The following is a 21,122-nucleotide window of genomic DNA, read 5'->3' as shown; positions in this document are numbered from 1 at the left end:
ACTTTTGACAAAGTTTTAAAAACTTCTTTCCAAAAATTATCTATCTTGACACAAGACCAAAACATATGTGTTTAAGTAGCCACCTCAATATTACATCTGTCACAAATAGGATTAATATTAGAAAAGGTACAGGCTAATTTATCCTTTGACATATGCACCCGATGTACTACCTTGAACTGTATCAAGGAATGATGGGCACAAATAGATGAAGTATTTACCAAATGAAAAATTTTATCCTATTGATTATCTGAGAGTGACTCTCGAAATTCCAATTCCCATGCAGCTTTAATTTTGTCGTTAGAAAACATACGCATATTCAATAGCCATTTATAAATTATAGCTATCAGTCCTTTTTGAAATGGTTTAACCTGAAAAAGGGTATCTATTATATTGGGTAAATAAGCAGAGGGAAAATTTGGAAGTAAACTATGTAAAAAAAATTCCTAATTTGTAAATATCTAAAAAAATGTGCATTAGATAGGTCATATTTGTCCACTAACTGAGTGAAAGACATTAAATAATCCCCCATAAACAAGTCTAAAAAAGTTACTATTCCTTTGGTTTTCCAGATTAAAAAGGTCTGATCGGAAATTGATGGTTTAAAAAAATAACTGAGATGGATTTTACTAGAAAGAACAAAATTATTCAACTGAAAAAATCTACGAAACTGAAACCAAATTCTTAATGTATGTTTAATAATGTGATTAAGGTCTCAACTGCCAATCTTAGGAAGCTGAAAAGGAAGAGGAGCTCCCAATAAAGAGGCCAAAGAATACCCCTTCACCGAGTTTTTCTCCAAATCCACCCATAAAGGACAGTCATGTATGTCTGAGAAATTAATCCAAAAAGAAATATATCAAATATTAATTGCCCAGTAATACATGCTAAAGTTTGGCAAAGCCATACCACCATACTTTTTTAATTTCGGCAATAAAGGTTTACTCAATCTAGGATTTTTATTATTCCAAATGTAAGATAGAATTTTAGAGTCTATTCTATCGAAAAACAGTTCAGGAACAAAAGAAGGGATTGCTTGGAATACATATTAAAAACTTTGGTAACACTATCATTTTAATAGCATTAATTTGACCAATTAATGATAATGTCATAGGAGACCATTTAGAAAGTACTTGTTGCGTGTACTCAATTAATGGAAGAAAGTTATATACAGGTCCTTAAAATTTTTGATAGCTTTAATACCAAGATAAGTAAAGTTATTTTTAGCAATGCTAAAAAGATCCAAGTAGTTATTCATAGGAAATAACTCACTTTTGTGCAAATTTAATTTATATCCAGAAAAACTACTAAATTCAGAAAATATAGATAACATAGCAGGAATAGATTTTTTAGGATCTGAAATATAAACTAACAAGTCATCTGCATACAGCGAAACCTTATGCACTTTATCTCCTCTCTTAATACCTTGAACATTGTTGGAGTCCCGAAGAGCAATAGCAAGACGTTGTAAAGCCAGGTTGAGTAACAGCGGACTAAGAGGACAACCCTGCCGGCTACCTCTGTATAACCTAAAATAGGAGATTTTGGATTGCTAGTTATAACTGCCGTCATAGGAGCTTGATAGATCAGCTTAATCCAGGAAATAAAACCTAGACCAAATTTAAATCTTACTAAAACCTCGAATAAATAGGACCATTCTACCCTATCAAAGGCTTTCTCTGCATCAAGGGAAACAACACATTTGGATTCTTTAGATGGAGAGGAATGAATAATGTTCAATAATCTCCAAATATTAAAATATGAGTATCTATTCTTAATAAATCTAGTTTGATCCTTAGAAATAACCTTAGGTAAGATATTCTCGAGCCTGTTAGCCAAAATCTTAGAAAGAATTTTAGAATCCACATTTAACAAGGAAATTGGTCTGTAAGGGGCACATTCAGATAAATCTTTTTCTTTTTTGGGAATTAATGAAATTGATGCCTCATAGAAAGTTTTCGGGAGGGTCCCAGAAGATATAGAATCAGTGAAAATTCTACCGTAAGTCCATCCGGTCTTGGAGCTTCACCTGATTGAAAAGAGGATATAGCCCTTGCTATTTCCTTTCGTTTAATAGGCGCATCTAATGTATTCATATCTTGAATAGAAGTTTTGGGTATATTCAATCTTTGCAGGAATTTATTCAAAAAAGTAGTGTTATCTGGAAAATCAGATTTATAAAGGTTAGAGTAGAAATCCAAAAATACCTTATTAATTTCCTGACAATCTGATGTTTCAGTTCTATCAGTTCTTCATATTTTCAAAATCTGCCTTCTAGCCATAGTTGCTTTAAGTTGAGTGGCCAACAATTTACCTGACTTATCTCCATGTATATAAAATTGACTTTTAGATTTTAAAAGATGCTGCTCAATGGGAAAAGTCAAAAGCAGATCATGCTGTGTTTGAAGTTTCACCCTTTCCTTATATAAATCTTCAGTAGTTAATACTGAATAAACTTTATCTATTTCTTTAATCCTGTTAGTAATCACTAAAAGCTCTTTATTTTTTGAATTAAAGACAACTGAGGGTATGTCAAATTTGGTTATTTGGGATGCGATTAAATCTTTTCTTAGGGGACAGATAATTTCATATTCAGCAGCTTTAAAAAGGAAAACTAAACCAAAGGTCTTATTTTGACTGCCTCCATTAGCACAGACCTCGGGTAAAGGTCAAGGGAGATGGAGAGGGAGGGTCATAAGGCTCTCTGGCAACCTCATCCCATTGCTCATGAACCTTGACCTTTCCTGGGCAGCTGGAAGTGGAGGGTTACTGTCAAGCTGAGGGGTGACAGGCAATGGGTTTGGAGCATCACAGGAACCCCAGTACCTGTCTCTTAAAGCACCAGAGGCCATTCAGCCCATAAACCTTGTGCGGGCTCTACAATTAATGTAAGTCTCGGTCGTGTCCCCATGATCCTCTCTCCTCGGGTTGTTTTCCAATCCCCTTCAGGTTTAAGTTCACGGTCATTGATCTTGGAGTAGGTTAAAAGCAACAGCATTGTGGGTCAAAGAGCCTGTACTATGCTGTACTGTTCCAGGTTCAAGGATTCTAACCCCAGGTTTTCGGTCTTTCCACACTGGCCTGGGATCCTCATCCTGCAATCTCTCCAGGATATCTCCTCATTGTGACCTTGGTGACCTTCCTGAGGAAGGATATGGTGTTGGGATGAAGCAAAGAGAAGGAATCTGGGGTGCAGGGGCAGCAGCAGGGAGTAGATGGGCTGAACAGCCTGATACTGTGCTAGTGAGCCCTGCTGCCCCCCCCCCCCCCCCAGGGAATTTGGCCTGGAGATGAGGAGCAATTCCTGATGTACTCTCTTCATTTGCTTTCCAGCTCCTAAACCCATCACCCACTCGGTATCCACCGTCAACCTGCGGTTCGGGGGTCGGACAGCCATCAAATCAGTCATGTGCAAGATGAACCCAATGTCAGACACCACCTTCTCTGGCTCTGACGTGAAGAAGTGGTGGACCCGACAGCTGACCGTAGAGAGCGATGAGAGTGCAGACGACCTGTTGGATATTTAACAGGAAGGGGCAGGGTGAGACCTCCACCCTTTTTCCTGGTGTATTTCCATCATAAAATGCACAATGTACTTCAGTAACTGGGGCCAGGTGATGCACAGGAGCAAAAGGAGGTCACTCTTCCCTTTCCATGAAAGTACAGAGCTGAATACTTTCTAAAGAAATCTTCTACGTACCTCAGTTTTAAACGTAATTGTGATAATGTTCCTTGTTCAAGATTCTCCCACTAGTGGAAACATCTCAACATCTACCCTGTCAAGGTCCCCCAGGATTTGTTTTAATAAGGTCACCCCTGAGCTGAGCGCCAAGGTAAGTTCACCCCTCACTCTTCTGAACTCCCTCTGGCCTTTCCTGATGAGACAGTCCTCTCATCCCAGCCATTAACCTGCTGGTTCTTGCAGATCAAGTGTTTCCATCTCTGATTTAACAGATTTCTGGAGGCTTCAAACCAGATTTTTGGCTCCCAGTTGTTCCACACCCACGCTTGTCATTAGCTGGGCAGCGTGTCCATTCTCATAATGCCCCTGACAAAATGTTCCTACGAATGAATGAAAACAATTTATTTCTAATGCCCTGATTACCAGCTCAGGTTCCACTGGAAGAAATATCCAGAGAGATTGACCATCTGTGCCTGGAGACCCGCATACAGTGACCTGGGGTGGACGCAGATGATTCCACCACAACACTGTGCGGAGGTGAATTGTGTGCTTTGCTGCCCTCTGGTGTTGAATCCTTTGACGTGCTGTAACAGGGGTGTACAGGTGACGTGGATATGTCAGGCCCAATCTCAGAGAATTTGCATTTCTTATCAAAGCTGAAACCTATTTGTAGCAGTGTCAGTGGTAATACAAAGGGGTGTGTGTGTGTATATACATATACCTCACTGTATGTGGTCTGTGTGCTTCTCTTTGGACAGGTCTCAGCTTGTGTATGGTACGCGTCTGTATGTTTGTGAGTGCATGTCTGTTCATGTGTACGTCATGTCATTAGAGTGATACAACATGAAACCAGACCTTTCAGCCCATTAGTTCCCTGCTGACCATCAAATTCCTCATTGTACAGCTCCCGTTTTCCAGCATTCAGCAAGAACACTTCTCCACCGTTCAGGAGTTCGTCTCTTGTAGATTGTGTAGGATTGTACAGCATGGAAACAGACCGTTCAGCCCAGTTCGTCCACTAGTGGACACCCATCTGTATTAATCTCGTCATCATCACTTGGTCGATAGCCCTACACTGAGTCAACTGCTTGGCTAAACACTGTCAGTAACTCTGCTTCAAGCACTCTCTCAGGCAGTGTGTTCCAGCTCCTCACCATACCCTGAGTGAAGAAAGTCCTCTCTAAATCTTATTTCCCCCCCCCCCCCCATTGCCCTAAACCTACAGTTAGTTAGTTTTACCTATCTATGATAAGGGGGAAAGTTCCCTGGAATCTACCCTATCTCAGAATTTAATATTTAGATGTTCTAAGACTGTCTGCTTCCACCACACCCTCAGAGAGTGGGTTCCCGATTCCAGCCCCCTCCCTGAGTGAAAAGCTCTTCCTCAAATCCACACTGAACATCTTACTCCTTACCTTAAAGCCCTGCTCTCCAGTCATCAATGGTCTGTTCCAGAGAAAAATTCCACTCTCTACCCTATCCACCCACTTCACAACTTTGCAAACATCAAGATTCCATATATCTCATATATGTGTACCTTGTGTGAGTGAGTGTGTGTGCATGCACCTCTGTGCAAATGTATGCTTGTTTGTACATCGGTTCAAATGCGTATCTGCATTGCCTGTGGTGTAAATAAGACCATTCAGCCCATTGAGTCTGCTCTGCCATTCCATCATGGCTGACTTATTATCCCCCCACCCAACCTCATTCAGTTGCCTTCTCCCCATAACGTTTGATGCCCTTATTACTCAAGAACCTATCAACTTCCTCTTCAAATATACCCAATGACTTGGCCTCCACAGCCATCCGTGACAATGAATTCCACAGATGCACCATCACCTGGCTAAGGAAATATTTGTATGTGTGTGTGTGTATGTGCGTACAGTATGCTTGTGTGTGTGTGTGTGCGCGTACAGTATGCTTGTGTGTGTGTGCATACAGTATGCTTATGTGTGTGTGTGCGTACAGTATGCTTGTGTGTGTGTGTGCGCGTACAGTATGCTTGTGTGTGTGTGTGCATACAGTATGCTTGTGTGTGCACATGCATGATAGGGTGGACATAAGGGAGTGTCCACCTCCAAAGAGTTCTGCTGCGGTGGAGCAGGAAGAATTGGGTAGTGGTCGCTCTGCACTCTCTCACACACATTGAGATCTGCCAAAGTCGATGCCAGTGAAATTGTGACTGAGAACTGGCAGTTGCTGACACACGCAGTGTCTAATGTAGATCACAGACAAATTTCACCCGGACCCTCCTTTAGGCTGTGTTCTAACAGTACGTGTGATACGATATGCTGGTCACAGCACAGAAATAGGCCCTTCAGTCCACTGAGTCCACACCAGACACCCACTCACACTAATCCCGTTTTAATTCTGCCCACATTCCCATCATCTCCCCCCACCCCAGATTTAGCCCTCGCCCACACACTGAGGGCAATTTACTGCAGCCAGTTAACCTGCACGCCTTTGGGATGTTTAGGAGGCCAGAGCACTCAGAGGAAACGTACACGGTGACAGGGAGAACTTGCAAACCCCACACTGACAGCGCTGGAGGTCACTATTAAATCCAGCCCTCTGGCACTGTCGGTCAGCTGCTCTGCTAATTCCACCACTGTGTTCTGCATTTACTAAGTATCTATGTCTGGTCTTGTATGTTTTCTGAATCTCGGAAGTATATGCAAAGTAATTGCCAACTGTTTTACTGTTAGTCACTGTCTTTCATTCCTACGTTAATGCATTCAGTAGCCAAGGCATCACCTGTAGGTAATATACATTTTTATTTTAGAGGTTTAAATATCTACTATAATTAAGAGTCTGTTATCTTTCAGAAGATTTATTTTACTCTCAATTTTATCTAAACAAAATATTATCAATAAAGATTAATTGTTTTTATTATACTGTGTAGCATTTGGATTGGTTTTTACCAATTTCTAGTTATGCTAAAGTGGGTCTTTCAAATAACGTTTTAAGGAAATTGGATCAGTGTTAGTAAATGAGTTACTGTATGTAAATGAGGTCAGCTCTGCAAGGAATTACTATTCCAGAAGGTTTTGTGAGATTCTGACTGAAATATATTCAAGAAGTTGCTTACTGGGCAGTTTTCAATGATTATTTCTAATGAGGCATTGACTCCTTGTTCATCTGGGTATTTTCCCAGGCTTAAGGCTGCTTTTGTAGTTTGTTGACTGTTATCTTACAGACAACCCCTGCATGGATGAATATTAACCTTTTACTTCATAACCTTACATCAGATCTGAAACATTAACTGCATTTCTCTCTCTTTCCAGGAATGTACAATTATGTATACAGTATTTATCCCACTGTCCCACATATCTGTATTTATATATACAGTATTTATCCCACAATTATATATACAATATTTATCCCACATTTTCCCACATATCTGCTCTCACCCTCACCCCAGGCAGAACAGAGATAGGAGGTTCCCTCATCTTTCACCCCATGAGCTTTCAGACGATCTCCATTTGCTTCAAAGTGACCCGACCACCCTTCCCACCTCCTCCCCTCCCGGTCTTTCTGCTTTCTGCATAGACCACTCTCTCTTCGCTCAACACTCCCCACCCACTCTCCCCCTTCCCTCACACTTTCCACTGCAATTGTAGGGCATGACACTCGTCCCCATGCCTCTTCCTTCACCTCTACCTGGGGCCCTCAGCATCCCTTTCAGATGAGGTAGATTCACAAGCACCTCCTATAACCTTATCTCCTACATTCAGTACCCCTATGTGACCTCCTCTGCATGGGTGAAACCAAGTGTGGATTGGTCATTTTGTGCATCCGCACACTTTGCACAACAGCTATCTTGAGTTTCTGATTGCACATCATTTCAACTGCTCTTCCCATGGCCACACCGACTTGTCTGCTGTCCCCTTCTCCACTGCTGCAGTGAGGCTGACCACAAACTAGAACAACACCCCTCATGCTTCACCTGGGTGGCCTACAAACCGATGGTAGGGAATAACAAGATATTGTTCATGGTTTCATGAATTGTCAGATCCTTGGAGATGTTGATGCCCAGGAACTTAAAGCTACTCACCAATATTGGACCGTGAACACAGCAGAAACCATCGTGATCTTCAAAATGGCTCCGTGGGATCTCAGATAACCAGCTGAGTCAATGTGCTGTCTCAGACCTCCCCCAGTTTTAAAGGACTCTCTCAGTATGGACACAGAACATCAACAAAGATCTTTGCTCAGGTTTCATGAGTGAGATGAAGGCTGACAGAATAATGAATATTGTACAAGAATGTCTTAAAGTTAGACGGAATGTACAGCCCAAGAACAGGATATTCTGTCTGCTCCATGCTGAGCTTCCTGTCCCACACCAGCCTCCTCTCACCCTTCTCCATCTCCCCCATCGTTATATCTCACTGTCACTCTCTCCCTTGTGAATTTATCCAGCTTCTTCTTAACCTCATTTTTACTCTTTACCTCCGCAATCTCTGTGGGAGTGAGGTTCCCCATTCTCTCTGCTCCCTGGGAAAAGGACCTTCTCCTCAATCTCCTGTTGGTTTGAGAACTGACTGTCTGACATTCATTGACCTCTATGTTTCTCCCTACACTTACCCCCCCCCCTTTGTAAAAACATCCCATCAATTCTACCCATTCAGGATCTGTCTCCCCTAACACGTCTTCCCAAAGCAATAACCGTTCCATCCTTCCCTCATCAGTCTCGGTTTTGCTAACCACTAGTGCCTTATACACATCTCGGTAATTAATGACCTAAGTTTTAAGTTATTATATAAATATAGGTAATTTTGGAAGCCACTGGATCCATTTCATTAACAAGAGAAAATCTGCAGATGCTGAAAATCGAAGCAACACACACAAAATGCTGGGGGAACTCAGCAAGCCAGGCAGCACCTATGGAAAAGAGTAAACAGTTGACATTTTGAGCCAAGACCATCCATCAGGATTGGAGAGAAAAGATGAGAAGTCAGAGAAGAGGACAGAGGCCGTGGAAGGTGGAGGAGCACCAGAGGGAGGTGATGGGCTGGTAAGGAGATAATGTGAGAGAGGAAAATAGGAAAGATGAAGGCGGGGAGGGGGGTGGAATTACCAGAAGTTCAAGAAATCAATGCTTATGCCATCAGATTGGAGGCTACCCAAACGAATTATAAGGTGTTGCTCCTGCAACCTGAGTGTGGCGGAATTACGGCAGTAGAGGAAGCCATGGACTGACACATGGGAATGGGAAGTGGAATTGAAATGGGTAGACACTGGGAGATCCCACTTTTTCTGGCGGACAGAACATAGGTGCTCAGCGAAGCGCCTCCCAAACTACGTCCAGTTCCTGCTAAATTCTTCCAGCAGGAATTTTGTGTGTCCGTTGTGACCTGTATATCACTGAGACCCAGCGGAGATCGGGAACCTGCTTCTGGTGCTCCTCCCACTTCCCCTTCTTCCATGGCCTCTGACACCCCCTTCTCCAACCCTTTATCTCTTTCACCAATCAACTTCCCAGCTCTTTACTTCACCCCTCCCCATCTCCTAACTTCCCCGATGACTTACCTTGTATTTCTTCCTCCCTTCCCCCCACCTTCTTACTCTTTAATTTCTCATCTTTGTTCTCCAGTCCTGATGAAGGGTCTCAGCCTGAAACATCAACTCTTTACACTTTCCCATAGATGTTGCCGGGCCTGCTGAGTTCCTCCAGCATTTTGTGGATCCATTTCATTCATATTGTGTGCAGAATGTTCAGTTTAACAACATTGAGGTGTGGAAGTTGTAGCAAGGCAAGGGTTAAACCCGTGTACTGACAGAACAATGTAGACGGTGTACAGTCTCAAGCCAAACCAGACCTTTAAGAGCCAGACTCCCCTTTGTACTCCATTTTCTGTGTGGAAGTTCAGTAAGGCAGGAGTCAGGTTGATAAGTTGACAGAGACAGTTACCCTAGCCCTTTAAAGCCTCGCTCCCCTTTGTACAGCCTTTCTGCTCAAGCCGGGGAACCAAGGTCACCAAATGTACTGCTGGACTTCTTTAATCTTTGATCCTTGGGAGTCAGGAATGATGAGCAGTCTTAATTCCAAGCTTTCAGTTTATTTTAGAGTACAAACAAGCATTCAAATACTAAACAAACTACAAACCCCATTTCCAGAAAAGTTGGGATATTTTCCAAAATGCAATAAAAACAAAAATCTGTGATATGTTAATTCACGTGAACCTTTATTTAACTGACAAAAGTACAAAGAAAAGATTTTCAATAGTTTTACTGACCAACTTAATTGTATTTTGTAAATATACACAAATTTAGAATTTGATGGCTGCAACACACTCAACAAAAGTTGGGACAGAGGCATGTTTACCATTGTGTTACATCAGCTTTCCTTTTAATAACACTTTTTAATCATTTTGGAACTGAGGATACTAATTGTAGTAGATTTGCAATTGGAAATTTTGTCCATTCTTGCTTGATATAAGACTTCAGCTGCTCAACAGTCCGTGGTCTCCATTGTCTGATTCTCCTCTTCATGATGCGCCATACATTTTCAATAGGAGATAGATCTGGACTGGCAGCAGGCCAGTCAAGCACACACACTTTGTGTCTACAAAGCCACGCTGTTGTAGCCCGTGCAGAATGTGGTCTGGCATTGTCCTGCTGAAATAAGCATGGACGTCCCAGGAAGAGACGTCGCCTTGATGGCAACATATGTCTCTCTAAAATCCTAATATACGCCTCAGAGTCAATGGTACCTTCATATACATGCAACTCACCCATGCCGTGGGCACTGATGCACCCATATACCATCACAGATGCTGGCTTATGCACCTTTCGCTGATAACAATCAAGATGGTCGTTTTCATCTTTGGCACGGAGAACTCGACACCCGTTTTTTCCGAAAACTAACTGAAATGTGGACTCATCTGACCACAGCACACGGTTCCACGGTGCCGCCTGAGGACTCGAAGATCACGCACATTCAACAGTGGTTTCTGACCTTGCCCTTTACGCACTGAGATGTCTCTGAATTCTCTGAATCTTTTCACAGTATTATGTACTGTAGATGTTGAAAGACCTAAGTTCTCTGCAATCTTGCGTTGGGAAATTTTCCCTTTGAACTGACTAACAATTCTCTCACGAATTTTGGCACAAAGGGGTGAGCCACGACCCATCCTTGCTTGCAAAGACTGAGCCTTTGATGGACGCTACTTTTATACCCAGTCATGATACCTCACCTGCTACCAATTAGCCTGCTTAATGTGGAGTCTTCCAAACCGGTGTTACTTGAATATTCTGTGCATTTTTCAATCTTATTTTAACTCTGTCCCAACTTTTGTTGAGTGTGTTGCAGCCATCAAATTCTAAATTTGTGTATATTTACAAAATACAATTAAGTTGGTCAGTAAAACTATTGAAAATCTTTTCTTTGTACTTTTGTCAGTTAAATAAAGGTTCACGTGAATTAACATATCACAGATTTTTGTTTTTATTGCATTTTGGAAAATATCCCAACTTTTCTGGAAATGGGGTTTGTAGATTCCAGATGTTTGGTCCCAGGTGGCTGAAGGATGCTGGCAATAAAGCAATTAAGAATCAGGGACGAATAAGGGGCCTGAACTGGTGAATGAACTAGTGAAGGCAGCATCCATCACTAAAGACCTTCATCATGTAGGCTATGCCCTTTTTTTGTTACCACTATCAAAGACGAGGTACAGGGGCCTAAAGACCCATACTCAACAATTCAGGAACAACTTCTTCCCATCTGCCAACAGAACACTACTTCACTATTGTAGACACATGTTCTGCAGATGCTGGAAGTCTTGAGCAACGCACACATAGAATTCTCAAGGAACTCACACGTCAGGCAGCACCTTTGGAAGGGAATAAACAGTCAACATTGCTGCCTGAGACGTTTCAGTTCCTGATGAAGGGTATCGGCCTAAAATACTGTCTTTTATTCCCCTTCACAGATGCTGTCTGACCTACTGATTTCCTCCAGAATTTTGTGTAACTACTTTGTTATTCCTTTCTTGTATTATTTATTGAATTTATAATTTACAGTAATGTTATGTCTTTGCACTGGACTGCTGCTGCAAAACAACAAATTTCACACCATTTAAGTCAGTGATAATAAACCTGATTCGGATTCTACCCAGAATAAAGAGAAATGTGTAATGATTTGATTTTTATGGACAGTATGCAAGACTAAGCTTTTCACTGTACCTTGCTTGCAACAAATTTAATAAACCAATTCCAACTTCAGAAACCTCAATGAAAATCTGAAAACAGAGGCCTTTGGAACATAGTACAACCTTCGTCATATTGAGGCCTTCCCCCAGTTCATAGCCAACACTGCAGTACGATAAACCCTCTCCTGGACATGGCTGATACTATCTGCAGTGTGCTCCACTCCAATTGCGAGGTGTTTGACTTACTGGGAACCCCTTTGCAAGGATAAACCTCAGCAACACCTGGACCATGGCTCTTCATCGCCTAGTTCACCTTGGTTTCAGGCCAACTTACCAACGAGCAGGTTTAACATGATGTATGCAATGATGACGTAGAAGGAGCAGAAGTACATCAGGGCACCAGCATAGTTACCACAGTCCGTCTCCCAGTAGTTCTCATCGCTGGGAGTGCAGAACGGTGGTTGGACCTGAGGAAGAATTACAAGACGCATTGAATGGAGCTCCCAGGGATTAGACATCCACCTTCTGAGCCCCATGCACCTTTTCTCATTTGTCCCCACTCTCATCAATTCCACCTAGATTCCACCCTTCACAACATATTGGTGGCAATTTGCAGTGACCAACTAAACCTCCCAAGTCACACATCTTTGGGATGCGGGAAAGACTGGAGCATCCAGGAGAAAGCCATGTAGTTGCAGGGAGAATGTGCAAGCTCCACGTGCAGATAGCATTTGAGGTTGGGACTGAACCCGGATCTCTGAAGCTGTGGGGCACAGCTTTACTAGCTGAGCCACTGTGCCATTCTACGTCAAAACTGAGCGGAAAGATCGGAAAAGTTACAAAAATGTAGCTCTCCCCAGTTTTCTCTATTTTTCTCTCATTTCTGGGAATATCACTAGGGTTGGGAGACAAGACAAGGACCAATTCAGGGGCCACACACTTCCTACCCCATTTCAGTCTGTGCGTGACCCACAGCATGTTCAGGAATGGTAGGATCCCAGACAAAAAGCTGCTCATTCAAAGGGCAAGCAGAAATGCAGACGGAGACCAATCAGTCTCTTGAGCCTGTTCATGTACTCAACCAGATTATGGTTGATCAACTCCATCTCCCCACCTTAACTCCCAATCCCCAAACCCAACACAAATAAATCAGCCTCAGACTGTCAGGTGATCCTGGTCTTTCAACCCCACTAAGCTTCCACAAATTCTTGGGGCAGGTTGTTATAGAATCTCATTGTACTAAATACTCCTCAACAGAGAAAATGGCTTTGAGTCATAGTCAGAGCAAAGCAGCATGGGAACAGACCCTTTTGCTCAACGTGTCCATGCCAACCAAGTTGCCTACTCAAGTGTGTCCTATTTACCCAAGTTTGGCCCATCTCCCTCTCAACCTTGCCCATGCATATACATACATGTTATAATTGCAAATATTGTAATTGTACTCTTCGCCATCACTTTTTCGGGCAGTTTGCTCCACATACCAACCTCTCCTGAGTGAAGAAGTTTCCCCTCAGGTCGCTTTAAAAACTTTCCCTTCTCAGTTTAAACACATGCACTCTGGTTTTTGGTTCCCTTTCCCTGGAAAGAATGACTCTGCATTCACCTTTGCTCAGCCCCTCATGACTTAATATACCTCCAAGGTCACAACTTATTCTGCCACGCCAAGGAATAAAGACCTAGCCCGTCCAAACTCTTCCTATAACTCTGGCCCTCAAGTCCTGGCAATGATCTCATAAATCTCTAGTCTCTCCAGTTTAATGATGTCTTTCCTATAACAGGTTGACCGAAACTATACAATACTTCAGCTGTCTCGCCTTACCTGTTCCTCCATTATCCTATTCTTCCTGCACATCACAAGAACATTAAGGAGAATCATTGAATAAAAATTCCATCTGAGATTGCCTGTTGACAAGTCATTGCTCTATTTTTGGGGGATCTCATTGAAACCTATCGAACGTAGAAAGGGTGAATGTGAAGAGGATGTTTCCCATAGTTGGGGAAAGCTGAGACCACAGAGCCTCAGAATACGAGGATGTGCCTTTAGAACAGAGACGAGGAGGAATATCTTTAGCCAGTAGGTGGTGAATCTGTGGGATTCACTGCCACAAGCAACTGTGGAGGCCAAGTCACTGGGGCAGCACGATAGCGTAATGGTTAACTCAGCGCTTTAGAGTACCAGCGATCTGGGTTAAATTCCCGCCACTGCCTGGAAAGAGTTTGTATGCTCTCCCCACGACTGTGTGGGTTTCCTCCGGGTACTCTGGTTTCCTCCCACAATCCAAAGACCTATCAGTTAGCAGGTTAATTGGTTAATGTATATTGTCCTGTGATTAGGCTAACATTAAGTTGGGGGTTGCTGGGTGGCACGCTGGAAGGGCAGAAGGGCTTATTCTGTGCTGTATCTCCATAAGTAATAAATAAAATAAAGGTTATGGAGAGAAGTCAGTAGAGTGGGATTGAAAGGAATAATAAATCCACAGAGGTGATGGGCCAAATAACCTAATTCTGTTCCTATGCCGTGGTCCCAAATTTTTCTGGAAATGGAGTTTGTAAATAAAGAGCTGAGAGACGACACTAAGAGGGAAATTAATGCTAAGGGGTTTAAGACAAAGGAATAAAGATGATGCTTCTGAAAAATCTATCACTTTAATCGATAAGATAAAAGAACTTCCTCGGATAGAAATGAATGAATTGATAGGCTACATAATTAAAACAACCACATCTCCCACACTTCCATTGGACAATAGATAAAAAAGCTTGAAAACACCAGGCTCAATGCCAGCTTTATCTCATTGTTATAAATCTCTTGAATGGACCTCTTGTACGTTAGAAATGAACTCCTCACCTGATAATCTAATCACAAACAAGAGAAAACCTGCAGACTCCAAGGAGCACGCACAAAATGCTGGAGGAACTCAGCCTGCTAGCCAGGCAGCATCTATGGAAATGAGTACAGTTGACTTTTCGGGTGGAGACCCTTCATCGGGGCTGAGTGATGAAACGCTGACTGTTTACTCGTTTCCATAGATGCTGCCTGGCCTGCTGAGTTCCTCCAGGATATTATGTGTGTGTCACGTGACGATCTACCTTGTCATGCCATGCGCCTTGCTGTCTACCTGTGCTGAGTTGTGTTATTGTTTCCTTTGTATTGATGATCTGTATGGCTGGCATGTAAACCAACCTACTGGTAATTTGTTTTATTTAATTGTCACATATTGCCACAGTACACGTGACAATAATAAATCAATTACCAAGTGTTTGGAACGCAGCAGACCTTTCTCGTTTTCACCTAACCGAATGTTGCAATTGTTACCTCCTTCCATCCTCAGGCTGATGAAGAACCCTCTGCCATTCATTTATCGTTAGCAATCACTTGTATTATTCATTGTCAATGTTTTATTGTAAGTTAACCCCTGAAGAGCCACAAGTTTCCAAAGATGGGAGCCCAGAATTTCTCTCAAACAACCCCAATAATACCAGGCCGTGCAGTTAGAATTCAGTTGAACTATTTATTTTATTTTTTATTTAGAAATACAGTGTGAAACCAGCCCTTCAAGTCACACTGCCCAGCAATCCCCTGATTTACATCTAGCCTAATCACGGGACAATTTATAATGACCAGTTAACCTACCAATTGGAACATCTTTGGACTGTGGGAGGAAACTAGAGCACCCAGAAAGGGCTGGAGAAGGAGGAGGGGTCCCAGGGGGAGGCGATGGGCGGGTGAGAAGAGGTAACCAGCATTGTTTCACTGACAACATGTGGCAATGGCAACATGCGGAGATGCAACAGCAATGTCAGGGTAACCATGCTGAGCCATCAGCTACTGTCCTGGCCCGGAAACTGACCAGGGTACTGTAGCTCTGACTTTACAGGGGGAACTGCATTGCTAAAAATAACTCCAAAAACATTTAAGCAGTCTACTGGAGGAACTCAGCAGGCCAAGCAGCATCTGTGGGAGGAAAGGGACTGTCGATGTCTCAGGTTGAAACACTGCATTCCTGACGTCTTATTGTCCTCTTGGCAACTTCCAATTCTCCAATCCCCACGGCCTGATCCTCTTATTCCTGATGCAGGGTTTCGACCCAAAACATAAGCAGTTCCTCTGCTCCCCACAGATGCTGCTCAACCCACTGAGTTCTCCCCAGATTGTTGCTCCACAGACTAGAATAGCACCATAGTTAAGTGGTTAGTGTAACACCATTATGGTACCAGCTGCTTGTTACACACACAGCAGAGGGGGGATTGCTGTTTTGAGAGGCTGGTGATGAAACGTATCAACTTCTGCCTGGGAAGTGACTTGGATCCGTTCCAATTTGCCCACTGGGTAACAGGTCGACAGCAGATGCCATCTCATTGGCTCTTCATTCAATCATGGAACTTCTGGACAGCAAAGATGCATACATCAGTATATTCTTTATCGACTACAGCTTAATATTTGACACCATCATCCCCTCAAAACGAATCAGTAAGTTCCAAGACTGCGGCCTCAATACCTCCTTGTGCAATTGGATTGTCAGTTTCCTCACTTGTCAGTTGGTATTGGCAACAACACCTCCACGATCTCCATTAGCACAGGTGCCCCACAAGGTTGTGTGCTTAGTCCCTGCTCTACTGGCTTTACACTTATGACTGTGTGGCTAAGCACTGCTCCAATGCCATATTCAAATTGGATGATGACACCGCTGTTGTGGGGCAAATCAAAGGTGGTGATGAATTAGCATATGGGAGGGAGACTGAAAATTTGGCCATGGTGTCATAACATGAACCTCTTATTCAACGTCAGCAAGACTGAGTAGCTTATTATAGAGTAAAGGAGAAGGAAACCAGAGGCCCATGAGCCTGTCCTCTCTGGCGGATCAGAGGTGGAGAGGGTTAGCAACTTTAAATCCCTAGCTGTTTTTATTTCAGAGGGCCTATCCTGGGCCTGGCACTTAAGTGCAATTATGAAGAAGGCACAGCAGCATCTCTACTTCTTTAGGAGTTAGCAGAGATTTGGCATGACATCTAAAACTTTGACAAACTTCTATTGATGTGTGGTGGAGAGTATATTGACTGGCTGCATCACAGCCTGGTATGGAAACACCAATACTCTTAAATGGAAAATCCTATGATGTGGATATGGATCAGTCCGTTACAGGTAAAACCCTTGCAACCAGTGAGCATGTCTACATGAAACTCTGTCACAGGAAAGCAGCATCCACCAGCAGAGATCCTCACTACCCAGGCCATGCTCTTTTCTCATTGGGAAGAAGGTACAAGTGCCTCAGGACTCTCACCACCAGGTTCAGGAACAATTACTACCGCTCAGCCATCTTGCTCTTGAACATCTCAACTTCACTTGCCGCATCACTGAACTGTTCCACAACCAATGGACTCACTGTTCATCTTGTTCTCAATATTTATTGCTTATTTATTTGTAATATTCTTTCTTCTTTGTATCATGTGTTGCCATGTGCACTCGGATGGATGATCTTTCATTGATGCTGATATAGTTATTATTTTATAGATTTGTTGAATACGCCCACAAGCAAATGAATCTCAGTGTTATTTAGGGTGACATATATGCACTTTGATAAAAGAATTAGAACTTTAATTGGGCAACACAGGCTCATTGGACCTGAAGAGCTAGTTCCCATTCTGTATCTATAAATAAAAATTCAATGCAAGCATCTGCAAACCCTTGTGTCTAGCAAAAGATTTACCCTGAAGTGCAAAAGAATAATTCAAGGCAGTTACAGCAGGTTGATTTTTTAAAACATCTTTGTGATATGAACAGCTCTGGTCAGAAAACAAACTCATTCACAGCTTTAATACACTAAAGAGGGAAGACCAGAAATTCCTCCCCAGTCAATGGTGTTAAACTTACTGAAGTTTCTAACACTGCAGGATTCTGTTCCATTGAACATGCTGTAATGCCCAATGTTTAATGCTACCAGCCAGGAACATTAAAGCCTTGCTTCTCCCAAGCCGTGTTACACATCCATAGACATCTATGAGAAATGTAAGCCTTCATTTTATCTTCTATAATAAGTGTAACATTGTTAGAGTCTGACTTTGATTAAAAAAAAACAAACCTGGTGTCATTTAGATGGTTCCCTTTACACAGTACAAACTTCCCAAGGTGATTCACAGGAAGGCCCTCAAACAGAATTCAATATTGTCTTCAGAAGCAGAGTGATTAAAGTATATCTTAAAATGAAGCACTGTCACTGACACAAGGGAACGCTACTACTGACAAGAGAAAGAGCACTTTCTCAAGATGTGGTGCATATTAATTTACATCCAGTCAGGAATGCTTTCAACTGCAATCAAATCCAAGGCCACTGCCTTGCGGTTCAGTAGTCCTGCTCTGCAAGATGGGAGAGGATAGCCTGCTCGCTTTCCCCAGGTGATGAAGCATTTCACTTTCATCATTCAGGTCTGGCAAGGAGGGAGAGGCAACAGCTGGAGACAGCAAGCCCATACTAGAGGTTTAAACAAGCTGTGAGAGAGAGGTTGACTGAGGCCTTGTTCAGAGAGGGGACACAGCACACCGCACTGGATACTGCTAATTATAAACATCCCATAGTGCAAATAAATTTGCTGCAACCTTTGAAGAGCAAGTTTTCGCATTACCCACTGCAACTGGGTGGCGCATCTTCAGTATACTCTCAGCTTTGTGTTTTTCTTGGGATCCTGGACCAGAATAATAAATACATTAATCTTCAGCTGTAAGCCGTGACACAGCAAGATCTTGGAGTTTCACCAACTGGGCTGGCTTCATTGATCGATGTCATCAGGGGACTCTGCCTCTTGCAAACTGAAAAGCTGCTCCTTAGAAATAATTTGCTGCTGACACACTAAACCAGTCCGTTTCCTGATGAGACCACAATGCCCGAGGCAGAGAGAAAATTACTGTATTTATCTATTCCACTTCATTCACACTTCAGGCGGCATTGTGCATTGGTCACGTTCAACTTTGAGTTTATTATCACAAGTGTACATACACAGGGTATAAATACCATAAAAATTAGCTTTTGGCAGTACATTATAATCACAAACACGCATTCAGTGACCACTGTATTAGTACCTCCTGTACCTAATGAAGAGACCATTGAGAGTATGCTCATGTTCTTTTGCAGTTGTAGCCCCTCCACTTCAAGGTTTGACGTGTTGTACTTTCAGAGATACTCTTCCGCACACCATTGCTGTAACACGTGGTTATTTGAGTTACTGTCAGCTTCCTGTCAGCTTGAACCAGTCCGGCCATTCTCCCCGACCTGTCTCATTAACAAGGTGTTTTCATCCACAGAACTGTTGCAAACTGATTTTTTTTCTTTTTTTTTTTTGTTTTCACACCATTCTCTGTAAACTCTAGACCATAGTGTGAGAAAATTCCAGGAAATCCGCAGTTTCTGATGATGCTCGACCCGCTGAGTTCGTCCAGAATTCTGTGTGATGCTCCAGGAATCAGGACAATTGAGAGGCATGTTTATGGGGAGCAGACTGGACAATGGAGGCAAGATGGGATTGGCCACAATCAGGCATCAACAGCTCACTGACCTACTGCTGCCCCTATTCCTTATGTTCTTTGCCACTTATTTGTCTCTATGGTAACAGTTTGCACTGACTGATCTCACTTTTAAACCCGTGGTATTAGTATTGGAAAAAAGCCAAGGGATTGTACCTGGTTTAACTAAGACTTGCACGGTTAGTGGGTAATCCATCATTCCCACCAAGAATGAAACAGCCTGTCCCTACACCCAAAAATATGCACATTCAAGTAATTGTTCCTTTGAATATTCTGTTAAACAGGGTGATTAATGGCAATATTAATTATTCTGTAAAAATCAAACTGCAGATGTTAATCCCAGTCCTGCCACTTCTGATTTACATCCTAGCTCACACACATAAAGGGTTGCGATGAGATTGATTAAAAAATCCCAACCATGCATAGAGCTGACTTCGTTGTTAATTTATAATGAGACTAAAAGCCAATTTCTAAACAGAGTTATGTTTATGCTGTATTGCTTGTAATATTCTACTTTTAAATAGGTGAAGTGCAAGCCTGCAGCGTTCACCTTGTTTACATCTCCTCCTGCTCTGCTGCCTGGACGACTTCTCTCCATCCTCTTCAGTCCCCACTCCTCTTACACCTTTTCCAGCAAAGCCACCTTCAATTCCTTCTGATACATCTTCCTGAACTTGCTGAATGTTTGAGCAGAGGAGGATGAGAGGCGTAGACAGAGTGGACAGCCAGCACCTTTATCCTAGGAGGGCAATAACCAATACAGAGGACATCTGTTCAAGGTGAGTGAAGCAAAGCAAAGGGGAAAGACAAAGGCAGTGTTCGGAACTCTGATGGCGGAGGGGAGGAAGCTGTTCCTGAATCACTGGGTGTGGATCTTCAGGCTCCTGTCCCACCTCCCCAGCTAGTCAGAATGCTCGCTCCTCCGCATCTGTAGGTGACATTAGTATGGATGTGCAAAGTCCAGCTCTCTTCAGCCTCCTCGGAAAGCTGAGGAGTTGGTGAGTTTTCTTGATGTGTTGGATATGTTCTACAACCATGAGAGGTTGTGTGTGTGTGTGTTGTGCACTCCCAGGATTCTAAAACTGCTTGTAGTTACCCCTGCTCTGCTCTGTGTGAAGGGTGCGAGTTCTGCTGACGTCAATAACCATCTCCTTAGTCTCGTTCTTCCACCTTCTCTCTGCAGGCCATCTCACTGCTGTTGGTGATGAGCCCCAGGACTGACGAGTCATTCGGAGAACTTGACAATGTGATTACTCGGGTGTTTGGCTGTGCAGACACCTGTGAGCAGAGTGTACAGCAGTGGGCTCAGCACACAGCCCTGGGGGCATCCGTGTTGAGGATGATAGAGAGGGAGGATCTCATGCATCCTGACTATCTGAGGTCTGTTGGTTAGGAGGTCCAACACCCAGATGCACAGTGGTGTGTTTAGACTGAGGAGTAGAAGCTCATTCTGTGGGACACTAGCATTGAATGCTGAATGGAAATCCAGAAACAGCATTCTGACATAAGTGTCCTTGTTTTCTATCTGTGTCAGGGCCAGGTGAATGACAGATGCTATCACATCTGTTGTAGAGCAGTTCTTTCAGTAAGTATGTTGGTGAGTGTCCAATGTGGCAGGAAAGGAGTTTATGATATGTGTTGTGTATTTAATATTTCAGTAATATTGTAAATATATTGTTTGATTAAGCATTCTTTGTTGTTTACATAATTCATTACCGGTTATACGTAAATATATGTAAACAGTGTATGTCATTGCACAACTAGTCATTTAAGCGCACAT

At 42.7% G+C, this 21,122-nt stretch overlaps 1 protein-coding gene across 1 annotated transcript in view; it reads left to right on the top strand.

Moving 5' to 3' along the window:
- Positions 1-6,573, top strand: part of nalcn (sodium leak channel, non-selective) — a 188,577-nt gene extending 182,004 nt beyond the window's left edge. The window contains exon 44 of the mRNA XM_073028810.1: positions 3,331-6,573. Within this exon, the coding sequence (XP_072884911.1) occupies positions 3,331-3,524 (194 nt within the window). The 3' untranslated portion in view covers positions 3,525-6,573. The remainder of the gene's footprint in view (positions 1-3,330) is intronic.
- Positions 6,574-21,122: the final 14,549 nt, after the last annotated feature.

This window comes from Hemitrygon akajei, chromosome 2 (assembly GCF_048418815.1).
Source record: "Hemitrygon akajei chromosome 2, sHemAka1.3, whole genome shotgun sequence".
NCBI classification, from domain to species: domain Eukaryota; kingdom Metazoa; phylum Chordata; class Chondrichthyes; order Myliobatiformes; family Dasyatidae; genus Hemitrygon; species Hemitrygon akajei.
The sequence above is the reverse complement of the archived record's forward strand: the minus strand, read 5'-3'. Positions and strand labels throughout refer to the sequence as shown.